Consider the following 20,271-nt stretch of genomic DNA (forward strand, 5'->3'; position numbering starts at 1 on the left):
ATTTATTCCATGTGTCAAGAATACAAATAACCTGTCAGTGTGCGAGGAAATCCTCTACACGACTGGAACAATGTACTGGCTTTTTTTGCCAAAAGGGCCACCATATACCATCGTGTAAGTTCTGCAGGACTCCTTTGAAAAAGAGGGTGTTAAGCCTCAATGGGATGGATAAATAAAGCTTACGGAAATAAAAATAAATAAAACATATGTGTGTCTATCTAATTAATGCTTAACCCTATATCAGATGTCAATGTAAATGAGCAGCCTCGGTTTGGTTTCACTGATCACCTGACCCGTTAAATTTTACCAACGAGCTCGAGACGGGCGGGCCAACTCGTGCGTCGTTACCCCAACTAAAGAGAAGAGTTTGAATCAAAAGAAAAATAAAGGGATGAGAGACTTTAACCTGCAAAAACCTACCTGCAGCAATAGCTTGTCATATTAGATGCTCACCTTTGCGCGCTCGTGGCTGGGTAAAGCGGCACGCATTCATTTGTGCGCCTGTTGACCCGGCTCCTCATCAGCCCAATGAGCGCCGCGAAGGGGAGGCTCTCTCCGCCAGTGTGCCTCTCTCCTCCATCTCCTCCTCACTTTTCTAGTCGGCCAGCAAGCCTATCGGAGCTCTTAACTACACAACACTAACACACTGTCTGTCACTCTGTCGAGACAAACTGCAGGAAGGATTTGTAGCCTCTCGCCGCTCCGCGTTTCTGCTCATTTTCTCAGCGCCTCGAATGAAACGCAGTGGACTTCTTTTTGCGTATTTTTGAAGCCAAGGGGGAACAATTGTAAAATGATACAGCAACGGAACATGATTCAAGTGTCACTAGTAAGTACAGCCCGTCACCGTGCTATACAACCTAACAGGTATTTCTCATGTGCAGTGATGTTTAGTGGAGGGGTTTAAAAGGACTTCTCATAGCCTCTCTTCCATTGCGGGGAAACAGTGCATTCCCGGCACATTATCAGGCGCGAGACGTTTGACTGAGTGACAGGGCAAGTCTGCAGGAAGGTCTGCAACTTAGACTTCTTTCTGCATTTGCCTTTTTTCTGCCTTTCTGACTAATCCCACTGCGGAATTAGTCACACATATACCGCCTGTTTGTCTTTAAATGTCCGTAGATTGGACGGCTTGTGCGCACTGGTGCCACATCGTATGCACCTAGCAGAACCGGCTGGACACGACGTCTGCCTTGAGATGAAAACTTCAGACGGAGCGAATTTCATGAATCTAGGTTTTTTTTTTCTTTTGTCTTGCAGACTACTGCAGAGAAAACAATGCGTAAAAAACGCTCGTGTTGGCTAAACTTTACTCTTTAAGTATCGGAGTCAGAGAGAAAACTGCTCCTGTTTATGGACTACCTTGGACAGCTCCTCCGCTGCCACCAGCGCTCGCTCTTTGGCTGAGCTGTCTGGACCGGCTGCTATTCTAGCGGGGAGCTGTCCTCCCCCCGTGGTGCTGAAATCGCCGGCTTAGTCACGCGCCACTTTGACTTAAACTGCGCTAAAAAAGAGCAGAAATACATTTATGCTTAAATCAGTCTATAATTTATATTTCATTTTTATAACAGCTTATTTTTTGTACTTTCTATTATTATTATTTTTTAATTTATATTATCAATTACTGTTAACCTGTACCTCTTACTTTTAGTCGCTGGGTTATTGTGAGAATATTTGATTAACTCTGGTCACTCCTCACCTGATAACATAGCAGGTTGATTCGGGTTACACCTTTTTGTCCTTGGAAATTGCATCGCTGGAAACACAGAGCACAGCGACATAGTGTGAATTAAAAGTTACCAGAACTAACACCGGCACTGAGCTGAATTCCGCGCCGTAATAGCAGGTCCACCTGCACCTCAAACTCACAGCCAGTCCTTTGTGTCTGTGCTTTTTCCTCTTCTCTTGTTTTGCATGCTGGTGCACATCAGTGTGTTGTGCACAGACACGGCTGAGCGAGGCAAAAACGAAAACTGTGTTTTGATTAAAGGGCAACATGTAGGGTGCATCCTTCCCTTCTTCTTTAACAATGGTGTTACTCTGTTGTTGTTGTTTTAAAATTGATTACACGTTTTTACACGTCAAAAAATAAACTTCACATCAATTTCTTATCAGAAAACAGCAGTTGGGAAGTTATTTTAATAACTTAATGTAATGGAACATGTGTCTGAATGCCTTCACAGTTATCTCATCTAGATTACTGCGATACTAAGAGCTGTTGACATTATAGAGCTCACCTGCCGCCTCTAGATCTAAAGCCAGCACTATCTTCAAGACTGTTTAAATGCTCAGGAGTCTGAGCATAGTCTATAATCGTTCACCCAAAGTGTATTGTCAAACTAATAATCATAAAGAACGTGTAATTGCTCAGAATCTTTCTTGGATAATCCCCAGAGCGACAGATTAAAGCAAGGCAATCTAATGTTGTGTGCTGAATAGCCTCAGAGTACAGACAACCCGTTTGTTGTTGAATTGGTGCAGGATAATGGGGAAACAAGATAGGCATAAAGGGTCACGACTGCTTCATAAAGATCAGTTTTAAAGAGGAAGGGAAGTGTTGACTTCTTATGTTAAAATGAGAAAATCTCTCTGGTTTGAATCCTTTGCCCTCGATGTCAAACATTTTTTTTTCTTTTTGCTCTCATTCTGGCTCTCTCGTGTAATTTGTTCAAATGTTTATTCGACTCTGCTTTCTTCATCCCGCCCCTCTTCCTTTCTCACCTCCTTGCAAGACTAAAAGACAACTAACAAACTGCAATTGCTTGCTCCCTTGTAGGTCTCCCCCTCGGAATAACGCCAAATGGATGCTGTGCAGAGTGCCTCACCCCCTCACCAACTGCTATGGAGGCATGCCAAGCCATGCAAGTGACCTTTATCACGCCATGAATGCGAGCTGCAGCGCTCAAAGAGGACACAAGTAACCTTTTCTTGTTATCTAAGAAGGAGCTGTTGATCTGAAGCGAGGAGTTGGAAAGGAGAGACCGAAAGGAGAGAAGTAAAACAAACAAACAAACAAACCAACCACATAACGACAGGATGCCAAAACGGTCCGAGGAGATGCTCATGGATCTGTGGATGTCCTTGCTGCTGCTGTGGATTACTTGTGTTCCTTGTGTGTCTATGACTCCTATCATAGGCCAGTCCAAAAGTACACAAACTGGTGGGTCTGCGGCGGTGGCGAGCGGTCTTGGCGAAGGACAAAGATTACTGAGCCGCGCCAAGAGAGGATGGGTTTGGAACCAAATGTTTGTGCTGGAGGAATTTTCTGGACCCGATCCAATTCTAGTTGGCAGGGTGAGTGCTGTGATTGTCAGCATTATATTAAGCTTGCTTATCGTGTGGAAACATTAATTCGGCCATTTGAATGCTCCCTCCATTTTTCCTCCTTCCCACGGGCTGTGGGAGGGTTTTGGTTGTCAAGGGGGAGAAGAGATACGGGGACAAGAGAGAGCGAGAGGGAGGAAAGAGGGAGGGGGTCTTGAAATGCTTTTGCAAATAATTAAACTCAAATGACATGACGGTTGCAAAACATTTTTTTCCCCTCTTTTCAATGTCCTTGAAAGCTGGGACACTGTAATGCAGTCACACAGATTCTTCTTCGCCACAGTTACCTTGTGATTTAAAATACACTTACACGAAAGACTATCTTTTTTTTCCAACTTCATTTCAACATCTTTATCGTATTTTGACATATGGATGGATAAAAAGTACGATATGAGGTGTTTTTGTTTGTTTTTTAGCTGCTCTGTAACAAACAGAACTGCGGGCTAATCCCGCGGCTAAGGGCCACCTGCTCCCTGGCCTGCGTGAAAGTGTCAGGCAGGTTTCAGGGGAGACAGAGGCTGCATGCCAGCCCGGCCAAAGCAGCTTGTTCACAGCTCATTGCTGGGATTCACCTGGGGAGAGTCATCCTGGCAGCGAGGCTCGCTCTCCTCCCCCAGAATCTAACCCAGCCGCTCTGGCATGGGCAGGCACGCAGGCCATCAAGCACAATATTTGATCGTGTTCAGTAATAGCTTTCGCAAACAGTGTTTCATGCCTAATATTTGATAATTGGTGGGTATGCCTTTCATGTTTCTGACATACTGTCATTGTAGTGCTTTTTTTCCCTCCAAGTCTTCAGAAGTGGCACCTGGCAGAACTCAAGAAGAAAAAAAAAGGGGGGTTTAATTTTTTTGTTGCACAAGAAAAAAAAAGTCCAGGTAAATAGTTTTCATTTCACTTCTTCTCTTTTTTTCTTTGTTCTTCTATCCCGAGCGTTGTCATATGGCTGCATCAATTAAATATTTGCCACCATGCGGGATTTGCACCTGTTTTCTAAATACCATACGAACACAAAAATGCTGTTAAGTGATGCATTAATTTTTCAAGCGAGTCAATTAGGAAGCCTCTGCTGGATTCAACAATGGCTGCTCATCAGAATTCTGAAACAAACAAACACTCACAGGGGCCTCTGTGACCATGCGTGAGCTTTGATTTGACAGATCTGATCTCAGCTGTGAGATGCGCTGCGTGTTTAAGATTTGATGGAAAGCCTGGACAATGTTTGTATTTATAGAGAATTTATCTGAAGGCGTTTTTTTTTTTTTTTTTTTTTTAAATAAAGAATAGAGCATATCCTTAAATCCAAGCTCTGGCATGAAATACTCTGCCGGGTCTCTTGGTCTACAGTGTGAAATGCACTTTGGATAGTCAACAGAGGCTTGGTGACACAAAATCAAGTTGTGCTCCTTCTCATGAAAGATGCCTCCTCTCAAGACTGTGATTAATGCTTTGCCACATAGTTGACTGTCGGTTATAGATATAAGAATCTTCTCGTTTGAAGGACGTGTGAGGATCGGTCGGGATACGGGGGGCTGATCTGGGTGAAGAATAAATGCAGTTTTGCCTTTTGCGAGGCGATGATGATGGGTTGCGTTCACTACAAGGTTAAGTGCTCATGAGTACGCCTGGCAGAGCTAAGATAAGTCCTATGTTAAACCAAGATGGCACTGTATTGGTTTAAGATGATAAATCTCTCTCCCTCTTGGTTCCTGTGTGTCCTTTTCTTCTCCTTTTCTCTTAATTAAAAAATGAATTTAACAGTTGGGAGGTGTGATTCAAATGAGTTGTACAGCTCTCTGTTTTTTTTTTTTTTTTTTGCACAACTTCCTTTCACTGTGTGTAAGGTCGCCTGTATCTGTGATTGTAGGCCTATTATCAAGGAAGGCCAGGCCAAGATTGGACTTGAATAGTTCTGTATTGCCACACTCTGAGCACTCTGAGCGTTAATTATATGTGATTCCCACAATCATTGTGCGCGCCCGGGCTCCCCTCAACTGCACCAAGAAGCAGAGTGAGAGATAGAGCTTGTGAGAGGGACAGAGAGAGATTGTGCCATCGATTTTTAGAGGTGTGTCATTCTCAGTGTTCTCTCTCTCTCTCCGATTAGCATAAACGCAGAAAAGCAAAGGGAGGGTGTGAGGGGGGGGTTATGGGAGGCAAAGGAGCGGAAGAGCGAGAAGGACGGCCACAAGGCGTGACAGCACCCTTCCCTTTTGCTGTTCTTCTCCAGCGCGTCGTCTCTTGACATTGTGATTCACTGAGCGGTGCGTTCGTCAGCCCCCGTCAGTCCTGTTGGCGTCGGGGAGGCAGGCGTGCAGTACCTGTTAAAGTGAAACACAGGAGACAGCTGTGAAAGCTTGTTGCTCGGCTGTAGCTTAAAAAGAACACGGTATTGAAAGGGATTTTAAGGATTACTCATCATGAGCCAGGGAGCGTTCAGAAATAACCCATCATTAAGAATAGAAACAAGCAAACGGAGTGTGAAGGTAGATACGCCTGAACTTATCGCTCACATGGACTCAGCTAGGAGACGTGCGGTTTCTCATTGATGACTCTTTTGAAAGACTCTCATGTAGACCATCGCTGAAAGGTGGAGATCATTTTAAGTCAATGCAGCTCTTGATTGAACTATTACAAAAAAATGAAGCCTTTTATTATTGAATTAGCATTTTAAAGTAATGGTTCACTATATCAGGAGTTTATATCCCACTCTTGTTCGTGCTATTTACAGAGATCCAACGTGAATACTTCATGAGCAATAAGTCAGCAACAGTGGCTGGGAGAACTTCTTTTTGACTGGCAGATACATAGAGCTGAACCAGACTCACTGCAGTTCAGCCACCTGCCTCGACTGGATTAATCTTCATACTGGGTTAGAGACAAACAGACATGTATGCTTACAATAATAATAATAATAATAATAATAATAATAATAGTAATAAAAATAATAATAATATTTGTCTACTAATAGCAATTAAAACTTGAATAATGATGATGCTGTGACTGATAATGAAAAGGTCGTTAGAATTAAACAGCGCCATGAGTTACTGTTTGTCATCTTGATTAAGATTTAATTTAATTTTGTCATGAGGCCTATCCAAACTCGTCTCTATTGGCAGCCACGTTTTGTTGCCTCTTCAATCACAGCTATTCCAATTATTCAGAAGCACAAAGAAGCACAAACTCATTTACATCAGGCCATTAAAGGCAAAACATCGCCTCAGAACAAAAAGACAAACGGTTGGACAAATTGCTGCGTTTGCACCAAAAACAAATCCGGATGTGTTTTCTTTGTAGCGTGAGACAGATTGATAGCAGTTAGCACATGAATATCTCCGCCTCAGAACTAACTTTTTGAGACTCCTTTACTTCCCAGCGATCATTTAACATATGGTGCGCGTGGATTAATAATGATGGGTTCCAGGCTGCTAAATTGTGCTGCAGATGTGGTAAATTGACTGATGCCTCATCCGATTGTCCAACACTTTTATCCGCAGCAGCATTGTATGTGTTTTTTTTGCTCAAAGGGAATTGATAATCAACCATTAATATTCATCAATTCAGACTGAACTGCTGGATTGCAAGGACTGACAGCGATACAGAAAGAAAAAAGGCTTTGATTATTGATTCAGCAAAGAAAATGGAAATGTCCGGAAGATGAAAAAAGGATTGCTTTGTCTTTGTGTGTGTGCCCAGGAGAAAAGAGAGAACGAAAGACTTCATTCCAGGGAACAAGCTGTTAGACAGGATTCCCAACAAGAAGAGCTGCATTGGTATCAGATTGGTAGTGTGATGTAATTCTGCACGGTGTTTTGCTAGAAGCGAAGGTGATAGTTTTTTGTATAAGTGATGTTTGCTGCAAAATTGAAGAGCCTTTTCTAGTCCTGACAAGTCCAAAATGGCTCGATCCGTCTTTCTTGTTTCCCCCTTGAGAGGTCGGTTCAGGTGAAACTGATAAATATCACTGTATCAGTGTGTTCTATGGAGAATAAAAAGGCCATGGCACTTTGATTACTTATTTACTGAATGATCTTTCAGATAAAGTCAAAACTTCACATCTTAAAATCAAATGATTGATGTTGCAGGGGTTTTGTTGTTGTTGGTCTGTGTACCACCATGATCTGGACAGGAGGGAACCTCTATCTTTGGGTATATATTTTTTTCTGACTTCAATCAAGACCTTTTTGTTGCTCTTGTAGCTTTCAACACTTTGGACTGCTGGTACAAGATGTGGGACATCAGTCTATAAATACGAATGCAAGCTACTTCTGCACGGCTGGATTGTCTCTTGTCTGTACCCTACCTCCACCTCCGCCACTTTCTCAATCTCTCTCTCTCTCTCTCTCTCTCTCTCTCTCTCTCTCTCTCTCTCTCTCTCTCTCTCTGTCTTTTGAAGGGGTGATTATATAGAGATGGAGGCCTAATTGTGTTTGGTAGGACGACATTGTTAAATTCCTACAAAAGTTTGGCTTTGACATTTCGAGGCAGTAAGGCAACACGAAGGCCATATTTGGTCCTTATTGCAGCTGAGGAAAAAGCAAGAGGCATCTTGGTCCTAACAGAGGCCCGACTGCTAGTTTACGACAGATCAAACGTTGATCCACCTTCTTAACTGAGTCCTGCAGATGTGGCCTTTGATTAGTGGGAATCCCCAGCCTTAATCTGCATTTTACTCAGGCTCCGACTCGAGCGGATTTCTGCCTGTGCTTTTGATTGATGGATTTGGAGTGGGAGTTATTAGCAGAATTATCATCTGTGATTGATGGCAAATTTGACACGTAAATTATATGGAATGGCTTGAATATAATAAATGTTAAAATATAGCTTGAATTACCAACAGGTTCCAGTGCCATAGTGAGAGTACTGACTTGGAAAGCTGTCATTAAAGGGGAGCCCATCGATGTTTGTTGGACTTCATTTCATTCCATTTGGTTTCTCACACCCACAACAGCTTCTGGAATACAGCTCTGTAATCTCTCCTCAGGCAGCGGCACAAAGATCCATATTGAGCTGCAGTCTAGCAGCACCTCCTCTGTCTCTCAGCTCTTAGATCTCCATTCCCTCCTCTTGTGTGATTTTGAAAAAAACATACTAACATCCTTCTGTCCTCTACTTCCATTTTCCTTTGGCTGCTCTGTTAGCGGGCTCCTCTCTCTCCTCGAGGCTTACCTGTACAGTATATCACTAAAGCCAGCCTGGCCATTATATCAATGGGCCATGGTCACAGTCTCTCTCTTCCTTTCCAATCTCTCCCTGTGTCTGTCCCTCCCGGTCTGTAATAAAACACTGGGCCCAGCGGTGGCTCTGATAGAGCTGTGGGATCACATTAGTGCTGCCCTCCAAGAGCTTGACAGGTTGTCTATGGCTTTGTGTTGTCGTCCTGGTACCCATTTACCGGCTGTGTGAGTGTACGTGCATGTATGTGTTTCATACATCCATTCGGGAGTGCGACAGACCAAAATGAGATGAGCGGACATCGGCTTGGATGGAGAATATTTAGACATGAGGGTTATGTCTGCAACAGTAAACACAGTGATTCCATGAAGCTTTATGGCTGGTATTTCTTTAAAGACATTTACTGGGTTGTCAGTTCAGAAATATTAATGACAGATTCCTCTGTAAACTGCTCTATACTGCGTTATGAGCAGAAATTGCAACCTGAGAACTATGTTATTTCACATTTTACAGGTGACCTCATCAGCACAGGCATTATTACTTTCCCAGCAAATGTATTTCCATTGCCTCTATCTTCGACGTTATTGCCAAGTTATTTTGTTCCCACCTGCCTGTCAGTGAACATTTAAAAGGAACTCTATTCAATATCCTTCCAATATGTGTCATTTCAATGATTATTTCCATCTTTCCAATCACTCAAGGTTTAAACCAAAGACTGTTTAAATATTAGGAGTGTGACCTCACCCATTGGTTTGGCGAAAGCCTTTCCAAGCAGAGTGGTCACACACTGTGGCTCATGCCATGTCATTTTTTGGAGCCCAAAGTGGCCTTGTCATAGGGGCATTGGCAGACACGTTGTTGTCAAAGCAATAGAAAAATGCAGGGTGACTGACATGGGTAACTAAAAGCCATTACGAAGAGTTTTTAACCATTTAAGAAACAGGCTGATACTGAAGCCTCTTTATGATGACCGACAGCAACAAGAGTGATTAAATGCTGCTGCAGGTTAGGTATCAAAGGAGACTATTGACCCCATGCTTAAGACATAGTCTTTTTTAAACTTTTCCCAAAGCAGAAATTCACACTGATCCATTGAACTGTATTTAACTCTCAAAGTTCCTTGCAGGATCTGTAAAATAACTTGTGCTTCTAAACCACAACAGATACATTTTCATGAGCTTTGACCAGCTATCAAGCCAGCAATGATCATAACAGACAGTGATATCTTCTTGCTAATTTATACAGAAGTTATTCATAGAATTGTACCTGCTGATAATCCTGGAGTCTGTTGACTTTTAGATAGCCAGTTTACACACAAAAAAAAACAGCCCAGCAAGGCCACATGTCCAATGATTGTATAGTGACTTCTCCAAAAGGCCCAAACAGTTCATCGGCTGAATAAAATTGAGTTAGCAACTTGGAAACAACAAATGGAAGTCACCCAGTATCATATATTAGTGCTGCCCAAATGTATTTAAAAACTAAATTGAAAAAAACTAATTCAAAACAGAGACCAGTTATCTTTGTATCAGATTGTAAACATGATTTATTCTGCTGCAGAGTTGGAGATTTTAATTCAGGACTTCACGAAGAAAGACAATTTGTTCCAGAGGTTTTCACCCATAGACATTTAAAATGCATAGCTCACAATTCACTAAACTGTATATCCTTTCTGCAAAAAGGAGATGGAATTATGTTGCAGTTCAGTATATCTATCTCTATATCTCTATATCTCTATATCTATCTATATATATATATATATATATATATATATATATATACGGAGGCAACTAGAGCTCCCAGTCCATGATCCTTGGAAGCTCTCTTGTGTACATGCATCAGCGGCAATTATGATTTAACAGGAGAGCACATCCATTCACACGGCTTCAGAGTCCATGAGCAAAATAACAAGCTTGCTGCTATCACTCACATCTGCGGCTCAGCATGATTAAATCCATGTTGTACAGTGAGCAGCTCGCACGAGGGCCACTTTCCTGAGCTGCTACATCAACATCCTGAGCTGCTAATTCACAGCAAATGGCCCCTTTATGGTCCCCCCCGACCGTGTCTTTGTTTGTCTGTCAAACTTCCAGAGAAATCCAGACAAGCACCCTCCTCTGATTAACTGAAAAAACCCCTGTCAACTCAGCCCGCTTTTAACTTCTGTTCTTCCCCTCCTCTCTCATCTCCTCCTGCCTTCCTCACTGGACTCGGCCTGGGCCGGCTTTTTGCGGAGGTGGAGTGCTTAGCAGGCTAAATCATCTGGCACTCTGCCTTGAACTTTGCTCTAACTAATTTATAAGAATTAAAGCAGTTCACCTCAAATGCTTTGCTCGTGTGCTGCTTATGCTAAATTATTCTTTCAAAATAGGGGATGTTTTTTTTCTGCTTTGTTTGCATGGTATTTTTCTCACAGTATCAAGAGATCCATTGGTAATTAAACAGGCTTAAGCAGCTTGGCCTTTGTCTTGTGCTGACATTTAAATGATTGTTGATTTCTCAGGCTAAACACCCGCTCCGTGTATAATTATATTTTAAACAGGCAGCGATAGATGACTAAAATGAAGCGACATTAAATAGCCTGATGTTGGACACTCTGCTTACTCATGATCTGGACTGTGTTTTCCAGTCACAACACTGGCCAAGCATCAACAGCCGCAAATGAGGTTACAATTATTCAAATCAGATTATTCAAATCAAAAGATTATGATTATCTGAAACCTGCTAATTGGCCCTTGCCTCTGAGATGGTAGTTGTGGGCATAAGCCACAGCAGGAGCGGCAGCAGCTAAAGATTCCATTGCCAGTGTGCACTTGTGGGCTGGATGTTTGGATCAACTCCCCAGGCAGATCCGCTCCTATGGATAGAGCCCAGTGTATGTGAAATGCTGCAGGCGGCTTATCCCTGTGCCTCTGCTCCCATACACGTCCCATCAGCCAAACTGGGACTGCAGGAGTAATCTTGTTAAGAATGGATGTTATTATTGTGCGACTGGATGTGCATTTGGCTTCACGGTTTGCTGGGAGCGCACGTGGGCTGGAGCAGGAGAGACAATGGGAGGGAGTTTTTGTATTGGGAGGTGGTGGGTGAGTGTCTATTTCTGGCACTTTAAAGATGACAGTCCTCCACATTCTTCCTCCGCCTCTTGCCTTTCCCTCCTCTGTCCTTTCCTAGCTCCTCTCTCCCTTCCTCGCACAAACATAACAACAACAAAGTAGCCCCTGTAAACAGTGGATGTGACATTTACTTGAAGATGGGTGTCTTCACCTATAACAGGTATTAAAGATGATGATTATCATCAGCGCTGAGAGGGAGGCAGAGGGTTACTCACCTCAATCACTGAGTCGACAATAAAAAAAAAAAAAACACAGGTACAATCAATGGCTCCCCGCTTTGCTCTCTCTCTTCTCTCTCTGAACGCAGCCACTCCTAACCCTGGTATCTGGGTGCCAACAGACTGTGGCTCTGACCTTTCTCGCAAATGAATTATTTCAGTTTAATGATCCTTTCTGCAGAAAGAGCAAAAAGATAGCTGAAATAATAGCCAAGGGAGGGGAGGAGGGAATGTAAAAGGGCAGCACCCACACACCCTATTCTTTCTTCTGCAACCATACTTCCACTCTACCTGGGAAGACACCTGTATGCCTTTAATAATGTGCTGCCGATACATCTCACTGAGGCTTATAGATGAAGGAAAAAGTACCCTGGATGTCACAAGCAGCTGTTGATGGTAGAAACACACAGTCCTCAGTGTATGTGAAAGTGACACTGGTTCTTTTTTTCTTCGCTGCTCAGTTGTTTGATTAGTTCTCCTTTTTTTTTTTTTTCTTCGACTCCAGTCGGATCAGAAAAAAAGGGGGGTTGGAAGTGGAAGGGAGGGGGTGCATGCATGAAAAATTCAAAACGTTATAATATAAAATCCAGATGAATCATGAATGCTTAATGGGAATCAGGGCCGAGTGCGCAGCACGCTGAAATTGTTCCCAAAGAATCCTGAAGTATGTGCGCTCTCTGCCAGCGCGGCGTGCACAACGAGGGACATGGTGTGTTATGTCGCCCCTCTCTGCTGCTCTCGCCTCTCTCCAAGGCAACAAAATGAGGTGTTGAGGGACACTGAGCGGAGGATGCCAGGAACATGTGAAAAGCTTTTAGGGGGTAGAGGCCGTCTGTTATCAAAGTCTGGCTAATTGCCTTTATCCAAGCCACAACTGCCGGTTGTTGTGCTTGTGGATTGGACATGCAGCGACTGTCTATCTGATGAAATATTAACAAATCTTTGCTAACACCCGGTCTTCTCTATTGTATTTTAATGAAAGGGAGAGTTCCAAGAAAAACTTCTGCTCTTATGAATAATAGAAGATCCAATTAGTTTAACATCGTCACAGATGAGTTTGATGAAAGACTGGACGACGTAATGTTGGATCACTGTGAACATTCAGTTGACTTATCAGATTATTTGAATGTGAGAGAGTAGTAGTGTAATTTGTTTTCAACTGTATGATAGCGTAGATGTATTTTTTATTTTTTTTCAGAATGATGAGCAAGGGTTTTAACCTGCGCTCTAAGCTAAAGTTTGAATACGTTTGACCTTTTTAAAGGTGGGAATGATGAAGATGATGCTGAATCAAAGTTTGCATATTTTTCAAAGAGGATGAATTTTTTCTGATAGTGTTTGTGTTGAGACACGAGTCAAGTTCCCTTGGCAGCAGCTGAGTGGAACAAAGAGGAATCATTGCAAGGAGTCCTGTCATACTTTTCATGAGCTGACTGCTGCTGCTGCTGTTTATAAGATCAGGGGCCAAATAAAATATTTCAGCCAACAAACACCAGTTTTCAGTTACGTCAAAGTAAAACAACTTGATGGTAGCACAAAACTACCTCCGATAAAACAAATCATGGTTTAAAAAACCTTCAATTGGATTGAAGAATGTCGAGGTGTGCTGTTGTATTGTGTTTTTAACTTTCTTATTGTCTATATTTCTTATACTACAGTATATAAAAAACGGTTTTCATGAATGATATGCACTGTGACCAAACCGTTGAAAATACACAACAAGCTTGACTAACTAGCTAGCTTACTAAGTCCTCTTTTACTTTATCCTGAGCTTGTCGATAACATCCTGTTCAACATCCTGACTCTACAACTACAGAAGATTAATATTTCCCCCAGCATTGCCTTTTCCCCGTTGGCTTTAAGCTACTCTTTTGGAGAGAGATTAAAAGCCTTTAAATGCGCTGCCCTTTGAAATATTTAACTAACAGTACACATTGGAGATGGTTAATTGTGCATTTTCAGTGTATTTTGTTGTTTAACTTATTCCCAAAATAATAGCATTTAGAAAATTTAAGATGGTGGGTTTTGGTTATTTAAAACAATATTCATTGCTTAACCTCAGACTCCCAGGTGAAATAGCGCCACTGAATATGACGTCTCTTCTTTTTAGTTATGTTTATAAAATTATAAGTCGGTACAAAAATAACACTTATTTAGGAGGGCTTTCTACATCTAAGCTTCCTCAGTTCAGGGTTACAGGGGCTGGCGCTCATCCCTGCATGCACTGGGCAAGAGGCGGAGTTGGATACACCCTCACTGGCTGCCATGGTAGGCAGCCAATACTAACCATATTCAAACACATTCACACTCATATTCACACCTACAGGCTATTTAGAGTTTCCAGTTCACTAGTTGACCCGCATGTCTGTGGGCGGACACTCAGGGAGATCAGGGAGAGTCCACAGAGCACTGCCGTGCTACCTTTAATAATTGATTATATCGTACAGGATATTTTGTACTTGAAAAAACAGTCAGTATTTGTTATTTATTTGTGCATTAAATAATGTCATTTGAGTAATATATTGAACTGAAAAGCCCGGAATACTAAATTGTCAACAATATTCTTTAAAAAAAATCTCTTAGGGTACTGAGCTTAGATAGAGATACTTTAAATTTCACAAAAAACGAGGAGCCGTGTCAGGGAGGGAAACCCCTGCCGCGTCTCATGAGATGACTCGTCTCGCCTCTAAGAAGAGGCACGCTGTGCCAAATGGCACAGTGCCCTTTCATGTAACTTTCTGTGCTTTATCTGCGGCACAAAGCCGTGCCGCTGCTGTTAGCTGATGAAGACGAGGAGCAGCTGTGGTGAGACAGCAATATTTGAAGGGTTGGATCTTTGAATGGTTTGTCATTGGGGAGTGTGTTTGTGTGTGTGTGTGTGTGTGGGGGGGGGGGGAGACACAAGGACAACTCCAAAACCATTGCAGCCTCTATCTGGATGGAAGCCGTCACACAGGTCCTCATTTCCCTCCATCTAAATCTGTGCTGCACTCCCAGTGTTTACAGAAGCCGGCGCCCGCTTGAATCACCACTTGCCAAGATGTGGCATGTTTATCAGTGTGTGTCTGTGCACAATGTAGCACAGCCCATAAACACAGATGCACATGCATGCAAACACACACACACTGTCTGTGTGTCTCATTGAGTGGCCAGATAAGAAAACATAACATTATCTTTTTTTTATTTGTCTATGCACACACACACACACACACACACACACACTTGCATGGACACGTGAGTGTGAGTATGTCCGCTTGTTTTGTGTGTTGTCAAAATGCTAATGTCATATCTGCCTTGATGACCTTTTCTTCTTTGTGTATGCCCAGTGTTTTTATAAATACCGCACTGATATCCTGGGATGTGTAATTACTGCACAGCATCAACACAGTGCCTCTTTATTAGTTTTCTCACAATGGCCTCCCTCGTCACTGCTCAGTGTTTTGTGTGTGCACGTGTGTGAGGCTCTTGTGTTGACCTGTTTTACACAACTGAATCCTACAGTACACAGGCTGTCATCATCGCAAGAGACACTTTTTTTTTTTACTATCATCTGAATTTCTCATCATTGACACATCTTCCATTATTCATTCTGACATTTAAGAGAAGCTTAGGCTGTTTGGTTTGGATGAGTAGCCCTTTCATTCTTCTACCTCATTCTAAAAAAATGTATTACTTTAACACATACACCATCTTGAAAAAAAACAAAAAAAAACCTTTTGTTGGAGAATAGTTAAAAAAAAAATCCAGTGAGCACCCCCCATGTACGGAGGGTATAGTCCTCCAAGCAGCTAGGATAAAACAGCTCCTTTACTGCCATTCATTCCCCACACTCTCTCTCCCTGATTTCCGATTCTATCCACTGTCCCATGTCTCCATTGAAGGCACAAAAACACCACAAATAACTCAATAATAAAAATAAAAATCTATTTTTATAGCATTATTATTTAAACACTACAATGTGAATACATCTATTTTTATTCCCTGAATTGGGGAAGCAGACCGCATAGCGGTGAGGTTGCCCCATGTGTGGAGGTTCTGGTTCAAATCCAACCTGTGACTCCTTCTGTGCATGTCATCCACTTTCTGATCAAATGAAGGCATAGAGACAGCCCAAAAATAAACCTCATTGTAAAAAATCCAATTAAACCGCCTTTATGATTCAGCTTTGACATACAACAAACAACCTTAAGAGTAGTGAGATGACAAACTAAACTAAAATTTTTACAGATGTTAAATGCTAGCATCCTCATGCCTTCTACTCAAAAAGAAGGCATGAGGATGAAAAGTAAGCTAAAATCAAAGCTCTTTCAAACAGCTTTCCTGCTTTTTTTTTTCTTTGAGTGTTAGATTGAGAAATGCCACAATACAAACAAATTGTTGTGAAAGAATTATCTACATGAGCATTTTTCTTCTCTTTCATGTCCAAAGTCTCACACCAAATGGCTAGACAAAAACATGTGATGACATGTTATAAAAGCACCCTCAAATTGAGCTGTAATCAGTGTGACAGCCAAGCCCTGTCTCCCCTATTTTCTGCCGCTCATGCCTCTGATAAAAATGTGGATAGGTTATATTCTGTTGTTTCTATTTATATGTAATTCTAGCTCGACAATAGTCATAATATCCATAGAAATCCATTTTACTCTCTAGTTATTCATCTAAAGGAGCTTCTTAGATATGATCTCAGGGGATTCGTAAATGGATCATATCCAGTACAACGAGTAGATGAAAATATGATAGAGGGATTTAACTGAGCATGCTGTATAACTTCAACAAATACCACATCAAATCGAGGCAGAATGCGTATCAGGTATCTCGAACTTGATTTGAGCACACAATATCTGTGCTAACATTTACAATGCAAACATGAGAGCGGGATTCCTCCCTTTGTTGCATCACCGGCGTTGAGGGAAAATGCATGTCAAAAAGGTCTCTGTGCATATGTAATGAGCTCTTACTCTGCAGCGGCTCAGCGTTTGTCGATAAGGATCACACTCTCCAGGTTCGACTGCAGGGATTAGGGCAGAGGCCGTTTGATCTTGGTGGTTTTGCATAGAAATCACAAGTCTTCTGAATCGTGCGGCAGAGCAGCTGAGTTAGCTAATTGGGAGGAGCTGGGTGCACGCAGGGATGGACACAATGAAGCTCCATGTCATGTCCTCAAGATGCCTTTGACAAGGCGACAATTACAGTAATGTAAAGTTTTGTGTTAATAAAGCCTTCAGAGTTCTGGAATCAGAGGATTTCTGTGAATCATGCAGATATTGACACAATGTAATCACTTTAATGGATCAAACACACACGCATTACTGTGTCCATATGTTTGTACAAAAAGCATTGAATCCCAATCAGCTGCAAGAAATCAGACAGTAAACCAAACGTATCCATCATCAGAAGCTGCGGTCAGCCTCAGCCTATGAAAGTGTATACTCAGAAGCTCTCGAGCTGCGTTCAGGGTCCCCTGCGTAAACATCACTTCCACATGCGCCTAAGTAGCCAACGCAGCAAAAGCAGCAAAAGCAGGGAGGGGTGTGCCAGTTACGGAGCATAATTGCTCCTAATGACCATTAGGAGTTTGGTTTTCATCCTCCAGGGGCCAAAGAAAAGGCCTTTCGTCTTATCAGTTGATTAGAAGCAAATAGACGGGGCCGGATCCTGCATATTAAGTAAACAAGGGGCTAAAATGGTGTTACTCTATCAAGGGAAAGCCTAATGGAGTGGCGGGGAGCTCATCCTCTGCTAATGCCTGAGCTGCCATCTATGGACAATGCTCACATATTTGTGAGTATTTTGTTTTTGGTCTGGCCAAGTGAAACTATAAAAAACAAAAACAACAAATACTATTCTTCTATTAGATTTGGGGCTTGGACTCAGTTTAATTTCCTGTTCCTAACATCAGAGTTTCTAACTGCTGTAGCACTCTGTACTGCTCTGTAGTGAGGGCACTTCTGCTTCTCCAGCAGCGGCGCTGCGATCTAACTGTCAGCGGTGGCAGCAAAGTTGTTGTTTTTTTTCCTCTGTGCCTTCATTTGCATTATGCAAATGAACAATTGATATGGATCTTCTCCAGTCCAATGAACATTTTACACAGCAATTTACCAGACTAGTAATTACTTATTGATAGAATGATATTACACAGGAAATTGTTGCGTAAAATGGCAAACTTGTCTCAATGAAATTGAGGCATAAAAAAATTGCAAGAATAACAATAATAAAATTAGAAATCATCTGTTAAATGGACATGAGTTATGGAGGCTTGTACTCAGCACGCCTGCTCTCACTGCGCTCTCTCTACCGTGGCGCCACCTGTGGTTGCACTCTTGGCATGTGGCTTTGCATTTTAATTAATTCCAAACATTATTAAGGATACAAATTCTCTGTCTCACTCCAGTGCACCACGCAATGTAGACGAGCTGCAGGAATATCAGCAGGTATCCATATTGTGAAGGAATATTTATGCTGTGTTTGTGTAAACCTGCATGTCTCATTGTGTTGCAACTAGTGATAAAGCCTTTTTCATTTGAGGTGTTAACACAAAGACAAAACAGTGCAGTTCTGCAGTTGTGTTGTTAAATGACAGTCACAGTGCTGCTGAACTGGTCTTAGTGACCCTAAATGGTTGCAGGATGGAAAAAGGGACTCTGTGCGTACATCTTTCAACATGATGTCCATCTAAATAAAGTGTGGCGCAGTTTGTTTCAACACAAGACTCCCTCTGCTGAATTATAAATCAAAGGCTGCATTCAAAACAGTATATACGCATTTAATGTGTTTTTCAGATTTCCAAGGCCAGATTTTAACACAGAGCTATTTTAACTCTCAGCTCACATCAAAGCACCCAGAAAAAGATGCAGCACTCCGATGCTTTGACCTCTGACAACCTTGAGGAAAATAAGAAGAAAACATGGAAAAAAAGTCACCTGAGTCAATAAAGTAATTAATATCACCCCAGCAGTCAGCTGCATTGATTTAATTATGTAATTTATGTGACCCATCTCTGTGATATATTTCATTTTGTGTGTTTCCACCTTAATTGCACAGAGAAATGATTTCCCCATGTGTTGTTACCGCTGTGTTTGCTTCCAGCTCTACCATCTCGAGAGCATCCCGAGAGATTGGCACCTGGAGGAAAACAGAGAGGGGGTAGAAGAAGAGAGGGCTAGTGTGCAGCTGCATTTTCTCCCTCAGTAATCGAATCCCTCAAAAGGGGGCCATTTTTCTTCATCTCCCCAGGTCCACAGGACCTTTAAACAGAGCAAGGCACCAAAAGAAGGTGCCATAGAACACAATTATAATTCCAATATAGTCTTGTAAAGAAAATGTAAACAGATAGCCAGGCTGCAAAGCTGCCCCCATTTTCCCAGAAGACGTGTAATAAAGTAGAAAAGATGTAATACTGGAAGAGGCTTTTTACCCCCTGTCCTTTTCTCACTCCAGGAATTGAAAAGAGTGGCTCTCTGTGATGACGCCGTTAGAAGAAAAAGGGACGCTCAGAGATTTATGAGAGATTTAAGGGAGGGACAGAAGAGGGGGGAGATTCTGCCAGAGGCGTTAATGCGGTTTTGCAAATGAACTCTAATGCACGAGTATTGATAAGAATAAATGGAGCTCTGCAGTGCAGCTGAAGCCTCTCTTTCCAGTACAGTAGCTGCGCATGTTTGTCCTTGGCTTAATTTCAGAATGCTCCAGACTCTGACGAGGGACACAAACAAGCCACTGTCCCCTCCAGAAATGTGAATGAGAGCAAACTGGTGGCTAATTTTGATTTGTTGCTGTTGCTGCTTACATTTGAGCAAATCTTGAATTCTCTGGGCAAGACATATTTTCCCACTTTCTCGTAGTTTTTCTCCTCTCTTAAATATTCTGTTTGTTGTGTGCTGTCTTCGGGGGAGCATTTGTTTAATGCTGGATTTTGTTTTATGCTCCAATCATTGGAAGGCAGAGGAAACAGCAATAGGCTGCTCATGTTAATTTCCTGGCAGTAGTTGCAACTGTCCTAACAACAATTTGTGTTACAGCGGGAGCAGCTTGGGCACACAGCTGAAGGGTGCTTGTGCAAACAGGACAGAATGTCTTCTTGTTGCACTCATTCACAGCATCATCTATCATTTATACCCCAGAAACTGCTGTGACAGTCATATGAGGTCAACAGTGGAGTTTGAGTAAAAGCCAGAAAGTGACACAGCTATGATACATTTTATGCTATTTTATAAAAAAAATGTGTCTATTTCAACGAGGAGAGACTGAAGTAACAGTTTAGGAAAAGAACAATATACAATGTCTTTGGCAATTAGACTCCGTCATGATGACTTTAGAGCTGGAATGGAGGTGACAATGACATGACACATTTTAAATTCTGACAGCTGCAGGATGATTGGTTAAGAGAAGTTGTGGCAGAATCTGGTTGGACTATTACTTTAAGAGTAAACGCCTATAAT

At 42.1% G+C, this 20,271-nt stretch overlaps 1 protein-coding gene across 2 annotated transcripts in view; it reads left to right on the top strand.

Annotated features, from left to right (window-relative positions):
* Positions 1–499: 499 nt before the first annotated feature.
* Positions 500–20,271, top strand: part of cdh8 (cadherin 8) — a 117,871-nt gene continuing 98,099 nt past the window's right edge. For both annotated transcript variants that reach the window (XM_079338899.1, XM_079338900.1), the window contains exons 1-2: positions 500–829; positions 2,777–3,294. In XM_079338899.1, the coding sequence (XP_079195025.1) occupies positions 3,037–3,294 (258 nt within the window). In that variant the 5' untranslated portion in view covers positions 500–829; positions 2,777–3,036. The remainder of the gene's footprint in view (positions 830–2,776; positions 3,295–20,271) is intronic.

This window comes from Symphodus melops (assembly GCF_947650265.1).
Source record: "Symphodus melops genome assembly, chromosome: 3".
Classification (NCBI taxonomy): domain Eukaryota; kingdom Metazoa; phylum Chordata; class Actinopteri; order Labriformes; family Labridae; genus Symphodus; species Symphodus melops.